The 23,161-nt window shown below is 40.4% G+C and overlaps 1 protein-coding gene across 7 annotated transcripts in view; it reads right to left on the bottom strand.

Moving 5' to 3' along the window:
- Positions 1-23,161, bottom strand: part of spen (spen family transcriptional repressor) — a 97,615-nt gene that overhangs the window by 3,477 nt on the left and 70,977 nt on the right. For 4 of the 7 annotated variants that reach the window (XM_048561148.2, XM_048561149.2, XM_059638069.1 and 1 more), the window contains 7 exons: positions 22,413-22,564; positions 20,979-21,176; positions 18,935-19,048; positions 17,412-17,525; positions 16,768-16,868; positions 5,364-14,046; positions 282-707 (listed from right to left, as the gene is read on the bottom strand). In XM_048561148.2, the coding sequence (XP_048417105.2) occupies positions 282-707; positions 5,364-14,046; positions 16,768-16,868; positions 17,412-17,525; positions 18,935-19,048; positions 20,979-21,176; positions 22,413-22,564 (9,788 nt within the window). The remainder of the gene's footprint in view (positions 1-281; positions 708-5,363; positions 14,047-16,767; positions 16,869-17,411; positions 17,526-18,934; positions 19,049-20,978; positions 21,177-22,412; positions 22,565-23,161) is intronic. The other 3 variants (XM_048561150.2, XM_059638067.1, XM_048561151.2) reach the window with 2 other exon arrangements.

Raw genomic sequence — 23,161 nt, 5'->3', positions numbered from 1 at the left:
AACAGTTTTAGAAAATAAACATACAAAATAAGAAATCAATACTGAAGTCTGAAACAAAGTGGCGCATGTAAGAAGCAAAACCATCATAAAAATAAAGGGAGCAATTATACCAGAAAAAACAGATTGATGCTTATAACATTTATGCTGAACTCTATATTCAAACTCAACACTAAACAAATGCTTTGAAAACTTTTGGGTGTATACAATCTAAAATTAACTTTTCAATTAAATATTTTAAAGTCAAAGCTAGGTCTTTTTGACATAATAGATTTGCTGCTTACTGTGAGAAGCTGAACCATGTCCACAGGTCTCTGTGAACCTGATGGTGGCTGTGGCTCCTGCTTTCCAGTGGTTTGAGGGTCTGACCTGGATATCACAGGTGACGGGGCTGTTCCTGGTGTTGAGGATTGTGTCGCGATAAAAGATGGTTGTTTTGGAGTTAGGGGCTGGTGCGGTGAGGATAGTTCATGCTTGATTGGCATAGATACTCCAGTTGGAGAAGGATAAGAAGTTAGATTAGCTTCTGGCTGTACCCTCTCTCTCTGTAGATGTTGTAGGTGAGGCGAGTGCAATTCCATCTGCCCTGGGAGCCTGGTGATAGAGACGTGATGAGGATGCTCAGAAGCTGCAGATCCCTTAGTATCTTGGGATATTTGTGGAGTTTTACTTCTCTGGCCAGGGTGTACATGTTCCCCTTCTGAAATGCCCTATTAAATAATAAACAGTTTTACACAGAGCACTGAAAATATTCCTGTATCCAACACACTCCCACATCAGCATTATATAGTGTTAAGGTTGTTTAAGTCTATGATTTGAAGGTCCTATTCAATCTGAAAAATGTTTGGAACTAAACTGCAACGAGAATTCTACTAATTTCACAATTTTTGCCCAGACCATCATCTGGAATCTGGTCTTTTTGGACTTACCGGTTCGGAGGCCTTATGTTGAGAACTGGGTTCTACACCAAAGATATTTTGGAACATTTTGGTTGAAGCCATTGATAGAAACAAGGTAATAATTTAACATAATATATGAGAAAAAACAGAATTGCATTCTTAATTGAAACTTTCACAGAGAATTCCTTCAGAGGTTTCCAATAAACCAATATGATTAGATGGTATTCTGTTACATTGTTATTTCAATGGCTCCCAACATGTTATCACCTTAATTGACATAGCTCGGTGGTGGTGGAGTAGGGATGTGGCAGAAGGAAACGTCTAGATTTTGAAAGAGAGAAATGTAGGAGATGGCATAATCTATGCTTTGAGAAGCCATTTTGTTGCTTTTGAGCCTTCCTTCAAAACTGTGAGCATATATCTATCTATATGCTGGAGAATAAAGGTTCAACGCCAAGAGGGAGTCTCGAACTATTTTAAGTCTTAACTGTTGAAGACAGAGTTTGTTTATATTGAAGGTAAAGCTTCAATATTAGTAGATTAGCAATGCTCCGTCATAAATAACGGAATCAGCATAAATAAAATTACAAACAGCTAGACACTCAAACAAGTATCCTATGGATACAGAGATAACAAGGTGTAGAGCTGGATGAACACTGCAGGCCAAGCAGCATTAGAGCAGGAAGGCTGATGTTTCGGGCCTAGACTCTTCTTCAGAAATGGGGGAGGGGAAGGGGATTCTGAAATAAATAGGGAAAGAGGGGGAGGTGGATAGAAGATGGATAGAGGAGAAGATAGGTGGAGAGGAGACAGGCAGGTCAAAGAGGCAGGGATGGAGCCAGTAAAGGTGAGTGTACGTGGGGAGGTAGGGAGGAGGTATTTCAGCCCAGGGAGGATGGACAGGTCAAGGGGCAGGATGAGGTTAGTAGGTAGGAGATGGGGGTGGGGCTTGAGGTGGGAGGAAGGACAGGTTAGGGAGGCAGGGACGAGCTGGGCTGGTTTTGGGATGTGGTAGGGGTAGGGGTAGGGGAGATTTTGAAGCTTGTGAAGTCCACATTGATACCATATAAACTAGACCCCCAGACTAATCATATAGACAAGGCCTACATGATATAACAGGCTACAAAAAAAGGTCGAGTAGAATCGCTGACAACAATGTATCCCTCTCTGATGAGCTCAACGTATTCTATGCTCATTTTGAACAGAAGATCGGCAAATTGATGTCACCTGCCCCAATAGCCCCTGGCGCACCTGTACCCTCAGTCACCACCACAGGCATCGGAGTGAACCCACAGAAAGCAACTGGCCCGATACAGTCCCTGGCTGTGAACTCAAATCCCGCACAGGCCAACCAGGGGTATTTGCAGACATCTTTAATCTCCCTTTACTATGATGTGAAGTTTTTACCTGCTTCAAGAAGACCACTATCATCCTGGTGTCAGAGAAACATCAGGCAACGTGCCTTAATGACAATGCCCAGTGGCTCTGAAGTGCTTCGAAAAGTTAGTAATGGCGCACATCAACTCCAGCCTCGCAACAGCCTTGATCCACTATAGTCTGCCAGACCTCTGCAATAAGTCCATGGCAGGCCACCATCTCCCTAGTCCTACACTCATCCCTGGAACATGTGGATAACAATGACATCTACGTCAGACTCCTATTTACTGATTTTAGCTCTGCCTTCAACACCACAATTCCAACCAAATTCGTCTCCAAACTCCGAAGGCCTAGAACCCTGTTCCCTCCACTATACCTAGATCCTCGACTTCCAGATTTGCAGACTGCAATCCGTAAGAACAGGTGACAACACCTCCTCAACACCAGTGCCCTTCAGGCGGCATACTCCCTTACTATACTCCTTATACACTCAAGTGTGTGACTAAATTTCAGTTGCAATTCCATTTACAAATTTGCTCATGACACCACCTCAGTGGATCGGATCTCCAACATTGATGAGACTGAGTACAGGAAAGAGATAAAGAGTTAGTGGCATGGTGTAAAGACAACAATCTCTCACTCAATGCCAGAAAAACAAAACAGCTGCTCACTGACTTCAAGAAGTGGATTGGGGGACATGCCCTTGTCTGTAAAAAAATGGTGCTGAGGTATAAGTGGTCAAGACCTTCAAGTTCCCAGGAGTAAATATCACCAAAGATCTGCCCGAGTCCAACCAGATCGATGCTACAGTCAAGAAAGCACAACAATGCCTCCAATTCCTCAGAGACTAAGGAAATTTGACATGTCCACAATGACTTTTACCAATTTTTATAGATGCACCATAGAAAGCAACGTATCTGGATGCATCACAGCTTGCTATGATAGCTGTTCTGCTCAACAGCGCAAGAATTTTCAGAAAGTTGAGAGTGTAGCTCAATCTGTCATGAAAACCAGCCTTTCTTCCTCTGACTCTGTCTGCACTTCCCACTGCTTTGGGAAAGCAGCCAAATAATCCAAGACCCCTCCTACCCTGGTTACAAACTCATCCATCAGGCAGAAGATACAAAAGTTTGAAAACACACACCCACGGATTCAAGAATAGCTTCTTCTCTGCTATTTGGAATGGATGTCTCATATATTAGAGTTGTTTTGTTTTCTGCACCTTCTCTGTAGCGGTGACACTATATTCTGCATACTGTTCTATTACCCTAATGTAGTTGAGGTATGATTTGTCTGGTTAGCACACAAAACAAAACATTCATTGTATCTCCATACCTGACAATAATAAATCAAATTAAAATTTAAAAAGATCAGTGCATTTTTGACTAAATGAGAAGACAGAAACTGCTAGAACCGGTTGTGGGGAATGAGGTGAGTTGAATGTACGATGTCTTGGTAGAGCAATATCTAGGGGACTGATTTCATAGTACAAGATGTATGTTAGCTATGGAAAAGGCACTGCACCTTGGGAAGAAAGTATGCAGAAAAGATTTAGGAAAATTTTGGCTCTGGAGAAGAGAGATCTCAGTTACATGGATAAACTGAAGAAACTGAGGTTGTTCTCCTGCAAGGGAAAAAAAATATAATCACTGAGTGATTTGATAAAGACATTCAAACTAACGTGGTGTCTGCACAATTGGATTAAAAATGTTTCTATTGGTAGCAAGACACACTGCCAGGGAGCCAATTTGGGGTAAACAGTGAAAAAAATCATTACATGCGGAAAAACGTGTATGAGTGATTAGGATCTGGAATACACTTCCTGAGAGCATTGCGGAGGCAATGTCAACTGTTGGTTTCAAAAGAGAATCTAATAATTATCTGAAAACATCTACATGCTACAAGAGGAAGGATGAGGACTACTTGAGTTGGCCTTGACAGAACCAGCGTGAGACAACAGCTAAATTGCCTCCTTCTGTGCTTTTAATCATTCTATGATTCTATGAAAAGAGAGTTTTAGCAGATCTGTGGCAGATGTAGAGACAGATGAGGATGGGAGAAGATTTCAGTCGATGATGGAGAGAATGTACCCTTGAAAGCTCAACTCAAGGTCAGAAAAGGTCACCTTGGCTGCTGGCAATCTGGCTTTACTGTAAGCAATGGCTTAGAAAAATGGAAAGAACCAGTGGCAGGGATCAAAGACAATGGGTCAATCTTGCTATTAATTCATTGGTAGATTATCTCTGGTCATCCAACACTGGATTTCAGTCAAGGAGTGAGATAAAATTAGAGACAATAGCGAGGTCATGGAGATGGTGCTGCATTACAGCTGGATTACAAAACATGTGTTTTTTGGGGATGTTGCTGGGGTGGATGAGAATTAGAATGGTCAACGATTTTGATCTAGGGAAGGGGAGAAGCTTCCAGATGTAACAGCAGGTAGTTGAAGGAACAGCATGAATAGGAATGGAATATAAAAATTATAAAAATTATGCTAAAATTTTAAATTATTGGAGGAGGCACAGCTTGAGTATCAGGTCCAATTCTGGGCATTAAACTTTAGGAAAGCCATCAAGGCATCAGTGCAGGATGTAGATTTACCTGAATTGTATCAGGGATGAGGGCCTTCAGTTACAATAGACTAATGCACTGTTTGAAATGGTAACAGAAGTAAATTCAGATGGAAATTGGATAGATACTCAGAAGGGGAGAAATGCCATGCTATGGTGCACCAGCAGAGGACTGGGACTAATTGAATTGCCTTATCTAAAGAACTGAAACTGGCACAAGGAGCCAAATGGACTCCATGTATTTTACAGTTCTATAATCCTGAAGTAAAATGAGGCACGGGAAGTCACATGTCATCTTAAAATTTGACAAAAAAAGTGATAATGGCAAAGTCCCAAAATTGGGCTGACTTTACAACTTGTCACTGGGAACAGGGAGCACTATGAGAACTAGAAACACAGTTTTTATTCTTATGTATTCATCTCAGATGTTATATGGCATTCTTCCCTCCCAAAAAAAGCATCACAAATAAGAATGACATCCGAAAAAAAAATTTTATGGAAGCAAAAATCTCAGATTTACCTGAGGAGTCATGCTGCGTGATGGTAGATTCATTCCTCCAAATGTTGGATGACCAAGGTGAGAGTGGTGGAAGTTCCGTGGATCTTGATACACACGTGGATAATCATGGAAGGAACTAGGGACTTGGTGCATGAGTTGAACACCATGTGAGACCATTACAGATTGAGACATGGGCATTCCAGGGGGTACATTGATCAATCGGGCTTCATTGTGAGGTGACTTTGCCAATTTCACTTCAGATGTTTTAGGGGCCTCTTTAGCTGGTTGAGGGGTTTTACTAGTGGGAGGAGTTTTAACCGATCCATCAGGAGTCCTGGCTTGTCTGGCCTCACCGTGGACATCACCTACAGCTGTCATGGGTGGGTACATCATCCGAACGTCACGCAGTAACATCTCCTGGGGCACATTATATTGGTCCAGTCGCAAACCTCCAGGATGAATTCTGTAGTCTGGCTGCATCACAAGGACATCTGGCTGTAAGGGAGCTGATCCTCTTCTAAGTCCGTGATAATGTAGTAATTCTTCATCAGGCTGATGCTGGTTGGATATCGGAGGCATACACAAGTCCCTGATAACTGTTGACTGTGGTGTGTTTGATCGCTGTGAGCGAAGTTCCATTTGAGGTTGCAGGACAGCCCTAGGGGAGGGGTGATGAGTCTCAGGCCTTATGCCAAATGGAATACCTGGTACTGAAGGAGCATTCATTCTTACTTCACCCTGAGAAAGATGCCCTAAGGAGACCACCTGAGTCTGTGTCACACTATGAGGAGGCATAATGACCGATTGCTCTGGCAAATGGACACTTGGAACAAATTGTGTCATAGTGAGACCAGCATTTAGAACCATATTAGCATTCATTGATTGGGAAGTTGTCGAGGTGCTACTTGGCTGACATACTTTGGGAAATGGAGAAGGGGAATGAACAGATGTGCGTGGAGAATGGGGTTCCTGTTTAATGGAAACTGGCAGAGGCAGACCTCGTTCTGTTGGGGTGCCACGCCCAGAACTGATGTGATTAGTGTCCGATTGCAGCTTACTTGGCATAGCAGCATGGTGAGGGCTGAGTCCTGGACTCAAGGTTGACTGCTGTGTTACTTTAACAGCTTCAATTTTGGGAACAACTGGCTCTCCAACTTTCTTGTTAGTAGATACAATATTCGGTAGAGGATTGTAGACAATCTTAACTGCTCCTGGCTGAGAAGTTGACAGCGTACCCGAATGTGTAGCTGATTCGGCTTTCTCATGGATTTGATGCTCTTGTTTAATACTTGAAATGACGGGTGACGAGTTGTAAGACTGGGGACCACCATGTCCGACAAGTATGCTTGAGGAATGAGTGCCAATCACATTGCTATAACCTGATGGAGTTTGTGAACCCTTTGAAACAGGCTGTGATTGTGAAACTGGCTCTGGTTTGGCTTGTGACTTGGACACAGATTGTTGAAATTCTATATCTACTGCACTAGCAGGTGGAATCTGGCTGATTGGAGCACTTATTCTTTGAGGGCCTTCTGTTTTCTGGCCAGAGTAACTCAACACCACCACCCCTTCAGAGGTATTTACTCTCAATCGGGGGCTTGATCCCTGGTTTAATGCAAGATTATCCACCTGCCGAGACTCATCCCCAATGAATGCCACTGTTCCAAGCTTGTACCTGCTATTTTCAGTTAAGTTTGATCTATATTTTTGTTTGGTCAGTGACACAGTTGGGAGACTTGGTGTCTGAGACGGAAGGCTGGCCAGGCCTCGGCTGTTTGCTGTAACCTTTGCCACTTCCTCTTGATCTAAACTTGGTGGTATTCTGCTTATGACAGAAGTAACTTTGGGTGATATCAAAGAACTAGCATGCTTTTCTTTCTCATTAAACACTGGCATCTCTGCCATTTGTTGCCCGCCAGCACTGTTAGGTGGAACTACAGTCTTTTCATCCAATACCAGTTTGCTAGTTTCACTTGAAGGGAAGGCTTCTTCTGTCCGAACTGAAGTCAACGGCTCATTTATTGCTGTAGTTACAAATGTGGTTGGAACACCAGTAGCTGACACGTATTTTGGCTCCATGAGAATTTTCCTCAATGTACTAGAGTTGGTGTCAAGGTCAGATGCTTTGGTATCCGGGGGAGGAGCAGCGGGAGGGGGTGTAGAACAAGCACGAGATGCCTCGTGCCTTGACATCCAGTCTGGCACAACTCCAGAACTAATATGCGCAGTTCCCAAGGCAGGTGTAGGAGTTACTGAAATCTTTGCAGTAGTTGTGGTAGGGAAAGCATTAATAGCTACTCTTGACATGCTTTGTTTTGGCTGAGCTTCATGTGCAAACTCTGAATGTTGCTTTAGTTTAAGAATGGAAGGACCTCTGTTATCATCATGACAGGCTGACAAATGCAATGTATCATGTGGTGAAATAGCTTCAGTTGCTGAATCCTTATCTAATTCAGAAGGTTTCATACCACCAAGTTTACTCTCTTCTAATTTAGTCAGGTTGTCTGTTTCACTCTTGGAAACAGAAAGAGGTTCTACCACTGATTTTTTTGTACATTTTTCTAAAATAGTTTCAGTTGTAACACTGTTTTGTTTAACATCAACAGAAACAGGCACTGGTTCGGGTTCAGAACTGTTACCATCTGCTAACTCTCCCTTTCTGCTAGTGCTCCCTCTCCTGTTACGCCTTGTCATTCTAGGTTTTGAACGGCCTCTACGACTTGGGGTCCGTGGGACTTCAGCAGGTTCTGGCAATGGAAGATTCTCTGTTTTCTGGGAGATATTTTCAGATCGCGGAAAACATACATCAGGACTTTTTGCCTCAGCCACTGTGGTCGATAAAGGAGATCTGGAGACTGAACTGACTGAAACTGTTGAGTGACTGTCCGTAGCGAGAGTTTTCAAAGCTGAAGTGTCTAAGGACTGAGCTGAGGAAACAACACCTTGTATTGAAATGGGAGTTTCAGAAACTATGCTCTCTGTGGAGACTGGAGCTTTAGAAATCACACTCTCGGCTGAGACTGGAGCTTTGGAAATCACACTCTCGGCTGAGACTGGAGCTTTGGAAATCACACTCTCGGCTGAGACTGGAGCTTTGGAAATCACACTCTCCGCTGAGCCAGGAGCTTTAGATATTACGCTCTCCACTGATGCAGAAACCTTAGCAATCATACTTTCCAATGGGACTGGAGCTTTAGATATGACACAATCTGCTAAAGGGGTATCAACTAATGTAGAGTTTTCAGGAACTATGCTGTCTGCTGAGGTAGGAACTTTCGAAATTATATTGGCTGTTGAGGTGGGAACTTCAGAAACAATGCTTTCAACTGAAGAGGGAACTTCTGTAACCACATTTTCTGCTGAAACAGGAGATTTAGAAACGGAGCGGCCAGAAACTGTGGCTTTAGAGAGCAAACGACCCGAAGCTGGGATCTTTGATATCAAACGGTTTGAAGGTTGACCCTTTACCAACAATGGGCCTGGGGCACCAACATCTGCAGTTGGCTCTAAAATATTCACAATATCCTGATCAGCTTCAGGCTGCAAAGTGTCTGTTGGTGTAGGAAGTACCATTTGATCTTCAGAGACACCTGCCACAGTTTGTTCAGGAGGGTATCTTGGAGCAGATGGGAAGCTATCTGGTTCTGCTGATTCATCAGCAATAATGGAGTCAATAGCTGCTGCAAGCTCAGTTTCACTAGCCTGATGGGCAGGCTTTTCCACTTCTTCCTCTGATCTAACATCTGGCTCATCTGTCGTCTCTTTGTAAGGATGTACAGTTGGGATTTCGGTTAATTTTGCTATATTCTCCACTGCTCTTTCAAGTTCTATCTGTTTAGCTCGTTGCACAGCTTCTGGTGAACACTCAAGTTTTCCTATTTCTTTCTCTGGTGATTTGGGAGGTCCTAAAAAGGCATCACCCACTTCTTCTTTAATTAGTTCGGGTGACTGACTGTCATTTCTCAGTGGGTCCTTTTTTGTTGTCCTAGTCACTTCTCCATCACCTGAGTGAAGAACACCCTTTACTTCTTCAGTGCTAAGTCTTATTTCCAAATTTCGTAAACACATTTTGTCTTCACTAGCCTTTGCATTTCTCCCTCTGCCACATTTTGACTTCGATACTTTCTCCACAGATCTTTTCTCTACTATCTCACCAGAATTGTTAGCTGAAGGACACTTCTCTAATGCACCATCATTTTTGTCAGCTTTTTGGTCACTTACTGTTTCATTTCCCTCAGCCAAGGTTTTGATATTCTCAGCTGTTGAACTTTGCTCAATTAAGGGCTCTGCAGCATCATCTGAACGATCAACACAACCCTCAACAGTTCTTGATTCTGTTTTAACTCCTTTTTTCCCTAACTGACTACTTGGAGCAGATGAAGAATGACCAAGTGCAACTTTCTGTGATCGGGGTGACTTCCACCCTTCAACAGGTTTTGTGCTTTCAGTACCATCTTTAGATTCTGTTTCCTCAGCTTCTTGTTTTACCTGATCAGCTTTAAAGCATGACGCTTCTTCACCTGGTCTACGACGGGATTTTGGAGGTCTTCCTCGTCGTGGAGGGGTTTGTACATTTGGTGACTCCTGAATTTCTTTCTCTACCCTTTTCCTGGTTGAACGCAATGTATCTGTGGAGTCTTTAATTAAGGATGGGCCATCATCAATTGTGGCATAAACCGACCGCACATTTCTGCGTCTTGTTCTACCTAAAGGAAGACTTGGCTCAGAGGTTTCTGATTCAGGGGCTGAACTTGGAGACTTTGCTGTGTTTTTGCAGACCTTTTCTACCTCTAATTTTTGCTCCTGAAGTTTATGAGCATCACCACGAGGTGATGATGACCGTTTAAGCTTTTCACGGTCAATCCTTTCACTTTTTCTTGTGACCGGCTTTTCTGAAATGGTTGCAGAGGTGGCCTGAAGTGGAGTCTTTGTTCTTTTATTTTTGGACGTCTTTTTCTCTTTTAAAACTACAGAAGGCTCAGTATCCATTTCATTGTCAGAAATCTGTGGACGGATTCCCAAATGCTCCTCTTTCTTGTTGATATCCAATTCAACACCAATAGGAGGACTCTTATTATCTTTGTGCTCTTCTGGCACTACCTCTTTTGGGATAGGTTTAGAGGAATCTACATTGATCTCTGGTACTTTAGGTTCAGCATTGGTGCAGATTTCTTGTATGCCATTTCCCCCTGGAGTTGGTGGTTTGGTATCCAAATAAGAGGGATGCTCTCTAACTATTGATTCCTGTTCAGAAGTCACTGCATCTGAAATAACATTTGCTTCTAACTGCTTGTTTACAACAACAGGTTCAATTTCTTCACAGGGGCTCACATTAACAATGACTGGTTTAGGTGCATCAGCAGCAGGTGCAGATTCGGAATGATTCTCTCCCGAGTTAGATACTACACTTTCTGTCACCAATATTTCATTTGCTGTTTTATTCTTAACTGTTTCTTGCTGTTCAGAAGGCAGTGCCTGAAAACCCGTGCTAAGAGGTGGTGGTGGTGGTGGTGGTGGGATTACAGTCCTCAAAAGAGGTGAAGTATTTTTCAAATCTGATTCTTTCAATTCAGATACAGACTCTATTGTTTTATGTTGAACATCTTTCTCAATTTCCCTTCGCTCAAGTTCTTTTGGTTTCTGATCCTTTTCTTTCTCCTTCTGTTGCATACGTGTCAATTCAATAAACCGACTGTGAAACAAGACTACAGGCTCTTGTACAAGATCTGGGGTATTACTGGAGCCATCAACAGATCCCTGTCTTCCAAATAACCTACCAGAAATTACATCCACATCGTCTTCTTTCCTTTCAAGATGCTGTAAGCGTTTTGAATCCTGCTCAAAGATTGAGCTATGCAGGAATCGGGAAGCAAATAACTCTTGCCTCTCCTGTTCATCTTCCTTATGATCTTCCTTCTTTTCATCTATTTTGCCTTCAGAATCCGTTCTAATTTTTTTCTTTTTCATGTACCAAGAAGGGATTGGCCTTGGTGCTGATTCAACCTTTTCCTTATCTTTGTCCTTCCTGAAGCTGGCAAACCTCGAATCCCGATCTAAGAATGACCAATTTTCTTCTCGGGATGAAGAGAGCGATTTTGCCCTTTCAAGTAAAGCCTTGGTGTCAGGGGTAATGGTCTTGTCAAGTGCAAATGAGTAGAATTTATTTCTTTCTAGTGAACTTGACAGCTTTAAATCTGATAATCTATCTTCCCTATTTCGCAGGAATAAAGGTAATCTAGAGCTTTCAAAAGATGTTGAAGCTTTAGGTGAATGAGATTTATGTTCATTATCCTCATCAGAATCAGATGGTACCTCACCCGGTTCAAGCTCACGTACAGAACGTTTCCGAATGCCATCACGTTTTATGATGCTATTAGGAAAGCTAACATCAGGCCTACTTGTGTCTAGTTTTAGACGTGTTTCCCAACGAGGTGCCTCCTCTTCTGAGCTCTGGGACGTTATTTTAAACCTAGCCAAATCCAGCATTTGTTCTCGCTTATTTGACTCATGAGCATTGCATTTTAAAGGTTCTTCTCTAACAGGATTCTGAAAAGTGGAGTCTAGTTTTGGAGAATCCTTTGGTTCTTTCACTAGCAATGCCTGATGGAGAGAATCATTATCATCCTCATCCTGATAAGAAAGGATGTGTCGAAATCCAGGGGAAAGGGCAGTTTTCTCAGAATCTTCACTCAGCTGACGAGAACTTCTGTAATTTCTTTCTCGTTTCATGCTAGTTTCGAAGTCAAATTGATCAGTTTTTCTCCGTTTAACTGGAGGGGAGTCATCCGTGACATCCTGAGGTGGCTTCCCCACTTCATGGACCAAACTCCTCCTTTCAAATTCATCTGTATTTTCTTTCCTGGGGCTGCTGTATTTTTCAGATTTTGCCATTTCCATTTCCTGTTGCTGTTTAAGTCTGCGGTTCTGTTCCATCTGTTTCCTATAACTTTGAGTGTAATCAATATCAATCCCAAGTTTCTCATCTGCATCAGTGGTTTGTAATTTTTCATGGGCGGACTTGTGATCATTTGTGTCCTCAGAGGTACCACTGTACTTTCTCTTCCGTTCCTCTCTTTTAATCTCTCCTTCCCCTGGCACCTCATCCAGATGTGGGGGCAATGGCTGCACAACTCCCTTATTTGGAGGCTTCGTTATATTCAGTTTCTTTAATCCAATTTCTTGAGTATCTACTGGTTCTTCAGATGGCTCACTTAATCTCGACTGTGCTTCTGTGCTAGGTCGCAAGCTAATCCCCGTGGAAATGCTAGCAGACTCCTGTCCTTCTCTGGGGCTAAATGCTGAAGTTAGTTTTTCTTGCTTGACTTTTCTGTGCTCCCTTTTGAGTAATTCTTTCCGCAAAGGTCTTCGGTCCAAATCTCCTTCTTTGCCTACTGTAGGCATTTCTCTCCAAGCAGCCAGTTCAGGTTGTTTTCTTAGGCCTAGCCGGAGTTCCTCTTCCTCTTGACTGCCGCGTTTTACGTCTAATTTTTGCCTATCTGTTCTTAAAGTTGGATCTGCAAAGCGTCTTTTCCTAGCCTCCAGTTTGTCAATATCTATTGTGTTTGGTGCTTCAGGGCATGGTTCGGATTTCAGGTTCTTTTTGTGCTTAGTTTTCACTTCCTTATCCACAACCTCTATTTGGCTGGCAAGCAATTTCTCTTTTGGCACCTTTGGCCTGGAAGGTTCCAACTTTGATAGCTCAGTTTTTGACTGGTCAAGTCGAGTTAACTGCACTTTATTCTGTTCTGCAGATGGAGATTTGACAGTGTCACTCTCTGGTTTTCCTCTTGGTTTCTCTACAACCAAGGCCTCAATCATTTTTGTCTCTCTCTCCTTTACACGAGTTAACACCACACAAGGAATTAAATCCAAACGATTTTTTGAAGTTCCTTCTTTCTCTGCTTTATCTTTTCCTTGCTTTGTTTTGCCCTTTACACCATCAGGATTTAGATCCCTATCTACTTCATGGTCCGTTTCAGAAGACAGGGAACTCGGAGATGGAGGTTTCACCTTTCGTATTTTCAGTTTCTCCATTTTGTCTTTCTTATCCAATTTCTCCACCTCAGATTTTTCAATTTTCTTTGTTCTTTCCAATTTCTCAGTCTTGTCCTTTCTTTGTGTTCTTTTTTCAGCCCTTTCAGGTTCAAACAGCCGCTCTTTCTCCTTCTCATTTTTCTCATAACGATCTGGTCGGATTTTCTCTGGTTTATCTGCTTTATCATATCGTGGAGGCGATAGTGAGCTACAGCTACCACTACGGTCCGATGATCGACTGTATATCCTGCGTTCAGAATCCACACTATCACTTTGATGCCTCTCAGACTGTGCTGGCGAAGCACTACAACTCTGAGCTCTTCTTGAGTGCGTTGGGCTTTGGCTTCGTTCACAAGTTCGTCTTTCATGATCGCGTTCTCGATCAGATTCATAGCGTTCTCTCTCTCTTTCCCTTTCTCGCTGTCTGTAACTGTACTCCCTTATGTCCTGTTCATACGGATCTCTATAGTCTCTATATTCCCGTGGATCTTCATAATAACGAGGATCATAATAATCACCTTGGTAAGGATCCCACTCAGCATAAAAATCTCTACTTCTTGCACGATAATCCCTTCGAGGATCTTCAGGAAATACAGCAGCTGGTCCTCTAACCGCATCAAAGTAAGCACGATCTGCAGGATATTCATGATATGATCCCCTTCGATCTTCCCTGTTAATTAAAGAAATATACATTAAAGTGTAATCTTTTTGAACAAATTCATGCTGTTTGAAATTAATTTTTAGAAGAAACAGCAGGAATGTGCCAAGGGGTCACTTCAAACTCTCTATGTTAGTTCAAAGAGGAATTCCACTCCTTGGTCCAGTAGTGAAATAAAGATTTCAGATTTGATTCTTGGTCTGTACATGATAGTCAAGAAGAGGCTAACTCAAACATGTGTCTCACCTTCTACAGATTGCTAAATCTGGCAGCACACATCATCTGCACTCATTTGAAGAATGCCACTTGGGCTAAGCACTCAGCTAAGAGGATTTGCTTTCTACATAAATATAATTTTGTCAAAAGTTCAGAGGCTTTCACTCAATTGGACAGAACAAATTTAAAATAATATTGGAATTCAAAATAATTTTCTGTGGTGTTCCAGTCCTTGCTTTATTCAGTATTATGTTATCAAATTAGAATTTTTGTAAGCAAAAAAAATTGCTTGTTTGCTTATAAGCTTCTATGCTTTTGTAAGTATTATAAGTACTTTAGGTCCTACAAATGAAGAACAAATCCATTGTACTAAAAATTCACCAAGTACTTTTGCTCTTTGAAGTAATCTATATTCCTTACCCATCAGAGAAAACAATGTAGCTTGACTTGTTCTGTGATTTGCAGCTTTGAGTATTATCAAAATTGAAATGGTCCCCCACATCCCCATGCCAGGGATCACAATTATTTTGATGTTTTCCCAAAATAAAACTTAGCACTAGATCAGATACTGTCTATCGGTGAATCTTGGGAAATGGCTAATGTCAAATGGTCTCGTTTGCTGAGATCAACAACTCCAGACTGCTTGCAACCTTTCTTGTGTTTACATGGTTTTTCAATTCTGTTTTGAATAATGTCTTGAATAATTTGGGAAATGCTGGGTTACAGGGAAAGGGTCTGGATGGGATGCTCTTCAGAGGGTCGACGTGGACTTGTTGGGCCAAATGGCCTGTGCCACACTGTAGGGATTCCATGATTCAATCATTCTTTTTACAGCAGACTTTGAGAACTCCAAGCAACAGTGATGTTTCAATTATGTTTCAATTTTAATTATGCTAAATCAACAAATGAGTATGAACTAACACTTTCAGAATTAATTTAGAATTTTCAGAGGTTTGTGTTGATTGCCTTTCCCAAAATGTGTTTTTTTATGATTCAGGCAATATGTCATAATGATAGCATAACTGGAAGACAACATGGACTGAAAGTTAAAATTATAATTTCCTATCTCAATCCTGAGAACTTTGTTTGTGCTTATTTTCTACACTTTCTCTTTTAACTCTCTCTATAGATACCTGGAGAGCTGGTAGCTATTAACATAGAGTTTGAAAAGACTACTACACCTTGGGTTAAGTCTGTAAACCAGTTAACAGCATGAATTTAACTTGGTTCTTTTCTAACAGTTTGAAAAGGTGGTAGCACTTCGGTAATATTTGCTCGAGAACTGGTAAATTCTCCATGACAGGAAAAAAGTACAAAATCAAAGAAAATAAAAACTGACTGGCTCTGGAAACAAAATACAACTGCCAAGAAAAAAAACTGAAGCACTACCTCTAAATTAAACTATTTGACACCTGGAGCAAAATCTGGGAAACAGTAAACTGATTCAATGTTGACCTTGTGTGGCTTTTATGGCACAGGGTATGGAGACATCATCAAAACATTTTACGTGCAAGACATGCATGAGGCTTCCCAGAACTAATCAAGAAAGCCATAACTCAATGACAAACAATGGATCAAGGCATCACTCGAAATAAACCGATCCATGACATTCTTCATCCTGCTGGCCATCCTGTAGAGAATGAACAGATGATTGTTTATTTCATTCATTCAGGAGGTGTGGGGTGTGCTATTGGGACAGCATTTCTCACCCATCAGAAGGCAGTGGTGAGCTGCTTTCTTGAACCATTGCAGTCCATTCGATGTAGGCAGATCCACAGTGCTGATAGGGAAGGCATTCTGAGATTTTGACACAGTGACATCGATGGAACATGTTTCCCAGTGAGGATGTTGAGACAAATAGATAAAGTTCCACAGAACCTCCAGCAAAATAAGAAGTCTTAATCACATAGCTAACCAAGGAATGATTCATCTACAAATTAACTTATATTAGCTTAACTTACATTTTCTGTGTCTTTGAATAATTGTTGATACTAAAGTAATTTTACACTGTGGCATAAGATTAAGAAAATTGGCAACTCCATGTTTTTGATTGAATGCTGAAGACTTGCAGCGAGAAGGATACAATTCTGATTTTTCACCAGGCCACTGGAATGATAATTTCTCTTAAAAATGCATTAACCCTAACTGCATTATAATCAAGCATGTTATTAAAAAGTTTCAACTGGTATTAGTATATGAATGACAGCAGTTAGAAGCCCAGCTGGAAAAGACCATAAGGGGTGTTTTAGTTTCAAATAAAGTCGTTAGACAAAAGAAAGCTTCGCCTGCAGAAAGCATTTCTTTTTCTTCGACTGTATTTATTTTACTTTACAAGTCATGATTCCTCAAACATTTGCCAAAGTTAACTGACATTCCTGGCTTCACAGTTGTAACAAATTTTCAAAATGCTAATTAAGTAAAATGTGTTCTATCATTTAATATATCTACGATGAAAACCAATATTTTGATATTATGGTTATTATTTAAGAAACATTAAAAAAAAATCTTTTCACTTGCCTTCTCTCAGCAAAGATTTCATATAAATCTCTGATGTCCTGCCCAGAGACTTCCATAGAACGATAAAATGCCAGCTGACTCTCACGATTCGCAAAATCCACCTAAAAAGGAGGGGTCTCATTGTTAGATATTAAAAGCGGAGGCAATACTTTCTGAAGAAGGTAAAAACATACAACTGGATATATGTGATTGCGAAGTTGAACTGGCAGCAAATTTTTTTTTCTTAAATAACATGCTTCTGATCCTTACAAGGCAGTAAACTGATTTTCCAGTTTTCATGCCAACCATGCCACTTTGAACTGCAGGATGCCAATAACTGTTTTTAAAATTGCAGAATGCTGATTTTAACTTGCTTGGTTTAATCTTCCATTCCCCCTCAATACTTGTTACTATTTCATGCTCTGGTTTTACACAAAATGCACCTTGTCTTTTGTCTTGCACAGTGCCATGGAACTGGGGAGAGGTGGGAAGGGTGAGCAAATGAGAAGATGGGGAACACTGCTGTGTGTGTACATGTGCAGAGAGAGGGAGAGAGAGAGAGAGTAAGACAGACAGAGAGGAAAAAAAGAGAAAGGAAGGATATTTAAGAGTTAAGAGAACAAGAAGTGCACTGTTTGTATCCCCATGAACTCTCTTATACTAACCTTTATTCTATTTCCTCCAATCTTCCTGCCCTTGGTCTCCTGCACCGCAGTTTGTGCGCATTCAATTTCATCGTACAACACCAGAGCCATTCCTTTCTGACGATCCAACACAATCTGTCCCAGGAGGTAAAGAAAGAAGTCAGCTAGTTCCCCGAATAGGAATGGCAAGTAACTGATAGATATACAGCAGAACCTCTCTAAAGTACTGTCCTGGGGATCCATACAAATGTGTATAATAAGAAGGGACAAGTTACAGAGACAGTGGTTGATATAAATTGCCTTCTAGTAAGATAGACATAAATATAGAGTGTATTAACAGAGTTCTTATCAATAGAGATGATAATGAAGGATATACTGCAAAAAGCATGTTTTATAAAGCTTGTCCATCAGTGAGTGACCTGCAACAAAATCTGTTAATAAAGAGGAAATGTATCAGAGAGTGGTATAGTAAACAGCAGATTGGTAGAAGGATTGTAGATGTAGAGAATGCTATATTGTGGAGGCAATGTACCATGGCTCTGGTTTCAGTTATCTTTAAAAACCTTAGAGTAGCTGATGTGAAAAATAGAATTTTTGAATAAGACTCAGATACTAGTTATTCATTTCAACATCCTTTTCAGAAGCTACCTAGAATAATTAGGGAATTACTGTTATTCCAACAGTCAATTTTAAACCTTATAATGCTGTTAGCCAAAACCATTACCCTCCGATATCACTCAACATAGATTATAGTCTAAACAGTTGCTCTTTATTGCCAATACTAAAGTCAGTTCCACATATCCACTTCAAATTATGAAATGGGTGGATGGCAAGCAGCAGCTTCATACTGCACAAGTTCAAAATGAACCTAGAGCATTTTGACAAAAACAGTAGAATGGCTGGAAATCAACAGTATTTTGGCCAAAATCTGAAAAGACAGAAGACAATTGAAAGCTTCAGGCGGGAACTTTCGTTAAAAATAAGTTCTGTGGTAGGATCTGCACCCAAGACACTGAACTGCTGCATTTCCAACATCTTCTATTTTCACTTCAGATACTGAATTTTTGGGCAATGCTTTGTTGAAATGTACAGAGAAAAAACAAATATAAAACAACTTGTTTGAGGGGTGACATCAAGAAAGGCAGATAAATATATCAGCTTTCAGCATTCTAATATTTAAACTGCTAAAGGAAGTAAGCAAACATAATCCCAATATGGAGCTAAACTGTTTAAAACAGGAATTGTAAACTCAAATGAAAAGTCATATGATTAAAATGCTACTTTTCATTGTAGATTCTTGGTATATGAAGTGGAAAGCTAACTATATCAGTTTGTCCACAGCCATGTACTAAATGTAATTTGCTCCTATCAGAACATGAAATATATTGGAGTATTTTGGAGAGGAAACTTGAATCATAATTTTGTCCAGAACTCTTTTAGTTACTCAATTTTTCAGAATTAAATTGGAAAAATTATGATCTTTTTGCTGCCAGCTGCTAATAAGTTGTGAAAATGTAAGTGAATGGGTGCAACCAGGCACTTACTTTGAGTACAGGTCCATAACGACAGAAATGTCTGGATAAGTATTGTTCAGTAATGTTTGAAGACAGACCATCCAGCCATACACAGTTAGTTGGCATGCTCTTTCCAAATCCCAGCTGGAAAAAGACAGAGGAGAGAGCAGGTGTATTTAACTGTAACAAAACTCACTGACCTAAATACAGGAGAACTAAAGCTATATTAGAGATTTTCACATATGTTTAACAAAATCTACTTAACTGATTCATCCCCAATTTATTATCACTACTGGTCTTCACTGTAACAGACAATACAGTAAAAGAGATCTTCACAGGTACAGAAACATGATGCAACTCTATACATAATGTATATTGTACTGTGAACATCTTATTCATCTCATTTCCCTTCAGGCATCTTTAGATCATTCATTATTTAACAGCTGAAACAGTTTCAAATTAATTTGGAACTAGTCTTTAGATGCACATGTTGATTTTGGGAACAATTCAAGTTCTCCTCATTCCATTTGGGGTAATGCTTCTCCTTTCTACCAGAACTGAAATTATTTTTCAAAGTAATAACATGAATCTACTTTTGATAAATTCTCAGGCTACAATGTGCTGAAACATTAACACAGAATCATACTGTACAGAAGAGGCCATTCAGGACGAAAAAATATACCATCATCTACGATAACAAAGTGTGAAGCTGGATGAACACAGCAGGCCAACCAGCATCTTAGGGGCACAAAAGCTAACGTTTCGGGCCTAGACCCTTCATCAGAGGGGTCACTTCTCTGATGAAGGGTCTAGGCCCGAAACATCAGCTTTTGTGCTCTTAACATGCTGCTTGGCCTTCTGTGTTCATCCAGATTCACACTTTGTTGTCTTGGATTCTCCAGCATCTGCAGTTCCCATCATCTACTACTACTTTCCCACACTTGTGTAACAGTCTAAGCAAAAAACCTTTTTACATTTGTACAGAAGACCAATATAGTTCGAATAGGATAAAACAGCAGACATTTCACAGCCAAAAAAAAGTTAAGGGGATCCCTCAACTTGTTCTCAATCCTGCTTCAGGGATTACACAATGAACAAGTTTATTAAATGAGTAGTAATTGAAAAACAAAATCAAGAAATATTTTTTGCCTATGCCATCATATTCACTTAGGCTAACTGAATTTCAACTGATGTTTTTACTGAGCAATTGCTCTCATTAGATTCCATATTAGCAGAAAGCTGGCCTAATTTGTACTCACTTTCTATACAAGACATCTCATCGGTTAGTTTTAAACAAGCTACACAAGTTCACCAGTTAAAAGTACTGCAAAGTATTAATCAATTTGGCGAGCCTTAGCTCTTAATTGCAATTACAAAATGCAAGCAAGAGCACTGTGCCACGTTGTTGGTCATTGATTCTTCTTCTAATGATTTTCCACACAATAAGTTCCCAATCTCAACCCCAAACTACTCGTTAAGGAAAATGTAATTTTCTAAACAGAAGTGAGAAAGTGAATCATTAATTTATGGAAATAACTCTAGTATGTTACAAATTACACAGATGTTTTAGTCATAGTTGCCGGGGAGAAATTAATTTGCTATGGACAGCCTATAAACTGCAGGGTGACATGCGTGAAAAATAATTTGCAGCAAACAGAAAACAGAGCTGACCAATCCTACCAATCTAGATCAATGGATGGTCATTCAGGACTGACCAGTTTCAGGTTGCAGTTACACTTGGGCTTCCCCCAGAACTCAGTTCAACCGTGCTTGTCTCAACCCCATCTGAGATAGGAACAGTGATGTTTGCCTTAACATACTGCTCAATCACAGGCAAGGTTGGATGACCAAAAGTGACACTGGCTGAATCCACAGAAACATCGGTGCAGGTTGGATATTCTACCTAACATGCCAAGGAGACCAATATTAAACTTGGGGGAGGGGGGGGGGGGAGGGGGGGGGGGAGGGGAGAAAGAATGAGAGAAATAACTCAAGAAAACAGAGGGGCATATTACAAAAGTAAAGTTACAACAAAAAACAGTATACAAGAAATTGTTCAACAGAAAATTCTTACTAATATTTCACTGTGAATTCCTGATAAGTGAATATTCCTGATAAGCAAATGACTGTATTTCTCCTTCCTGACCTTGAGCCGATTATTTCCTAAGTACTCTCCGTCCATTTTCTTGATGGCTTTGCAGACACTTGCAATGTCACAGTACTGTAGGAAGGCGTACTGAGGAACCCCATTTACCTTCTTGATGTCAATATCCTGTCATGTTAAATAAAAAAAAAATTGGTTTTTGCTTTCCTTGTCAAAACAAATGGGGGAGTGAAAGTAACATTAATTGTAGTTAAAACACTTCGTCTAACAGGTAAAAAACAGAGTACCATGTTAATCCATTGTCACTTTCAATAAGGTTTGAGGGAGTAGAAAGAAAGAAATGAGATGCATTACTTGAGGAAATGCAATACTACACATGAATTGTAAGGGGAAATATTGTCCATAGGAGTATCAAGACATCTGCCGGAAAAATATAATTCAGTGTCTTTTCCCAGTTAGCAGCTGATAAGTTTGTGCAAGAATCAGCCTCATTTCCCCTTGTGGATGGTGGTGCTTTAGATATGTCAAAATTAAGTATCAATTAAAGCTCAATATCAAACTACTCTGATTCTTTGAGCCATTCATCACTCATGACACTAATGGAAATAGAACATTTTACATTCTGGTAAAATTCATTTCGCAAATGATGCTGTAGGTTTTATTTACACAAATGGTCACAGAGTCTGAGAGGTCTACAGCACAGAGAAAGATCCTTCAACTCACTGAAGTGTTAGGTCGTGGCCATTTGGTGTGAGAAAATAAAATGGAAATTAACACAAGGTCTTAAATCTCTGCTGCCAATACGAGAACCCTCACTAAGTCCTACTAATCCATTAAACTGTCCCTTACTCATCTACAATGGTTACCAGATCCCAAGTATCTTAACTTTAACATTCTGAAACTCTTGTGTTTAAATCCCTTCACAGTCCCACTGTCCTTTTTTTCACAAAGAATTGTAGGTAGTGTTAAAGATGAGCTGGTTTATAAATCCTGAACAATGTGCTGGAATACTGTGGACCCACCCAGTTCAAGTACTAGGAGTCTATCAGAGAGTTGACTCAGTTTCATATTTCCATCATCAGGCACATATCTCAGTAAGTGTATCAATGTTATCCATCCCTGGGGATGAATAAAAGACACACAAAACATACAACAAACACAAGTTATTCACTGTGGAAGAAATAGGATTCAATATAAATCATGAAAAGTCAAAAATGCAGTAATGTTCTACACACGGCCTTGTGCTGCAAAAGCTCTGAAAGATAAATAAAATGGAGGATAAGCAGAATGTGGATAATGAATGCCATAAAAAGCTTAAATAATTTACACTTCCCAGTCAAAGAATTCCTAGAAGGAATGAAATCCCATCAACACTACAGCAATCAACCCAAGTAACGTACATACCACAATCTCCCCAAATCGTTCAAAGATGTTTCGGAGATCTCCATAGGTTGTGGTTTTCTCTAGATTTCCAATAAATAATGTTCTTGTGGCCTTGGGATGAAACTCATCTATTCGGTCATCCAACGGTCGAAATTCATTCTCACTTTCAGTTTCTGCAAGGGGTCCCAAACAAAAAGAAAATTAAAAACATTACAACACCAGAACAAATTTGACAACACACATTACAAAAGATATTTCAACATGGCAGTGGCATCATTTTCTCCAATCCTAATTCATTTCTCCAATGCGTAATTAGACAATACTCTGCCACATACTTACCAAATCGACTAACCACAGACTCTAGTTTTACATTATCTACAGAATGTCAAGATAAAGCCAACATTAACAGAAGTCAACCAAGTTGCTGACACTTGTAATAGAATTCACGGACCATTTAGATCCCTGCTCCTTTATCTGTCATCCACAGCAGATCTTTTACTATTTTCCATGTATTTGGAACACAGCTTACATCCTTCCCAGCCACTAAAAACACTGGACAAAACACCTCTTCCTATGCCAAGTACGGAGAATGCTATTAAAGCATTGACATTTGGTAGGAGTAACCGGAAGGCAAAGTACTGGGCTAATAGTAAGATTCTTAGTAGTGTAGATGAGCAGAGAGATCTTGGTGTTCATGTACACAGCTCCTTGAAAGTTGCCACCCAGGTTGACAGGGGTGTCAAGAAGGCACACAGTGTTTTAGCATTTAT

This window comes from Stegostoma tigrinum, chromosome 28, assembly GCF_030684315.1.
Source record: "Stegostoma tigrinum isolate sSteTig4 chromosome 28, sSteTig4.hap1, whole genome shotgun sequence".
In the NCBI taxonomy this organism is placed as follows: domain Eukaryota; kingdom Metazoa; phylum Chordata; class Chondrichthyes; order Orectolobiformes; family Stegostomatidae; genus Stegostoma; species Stegostoma tigrinum.
This window is presented reverse-complemented; position numbering and strand designations above follow the sequence as displayed.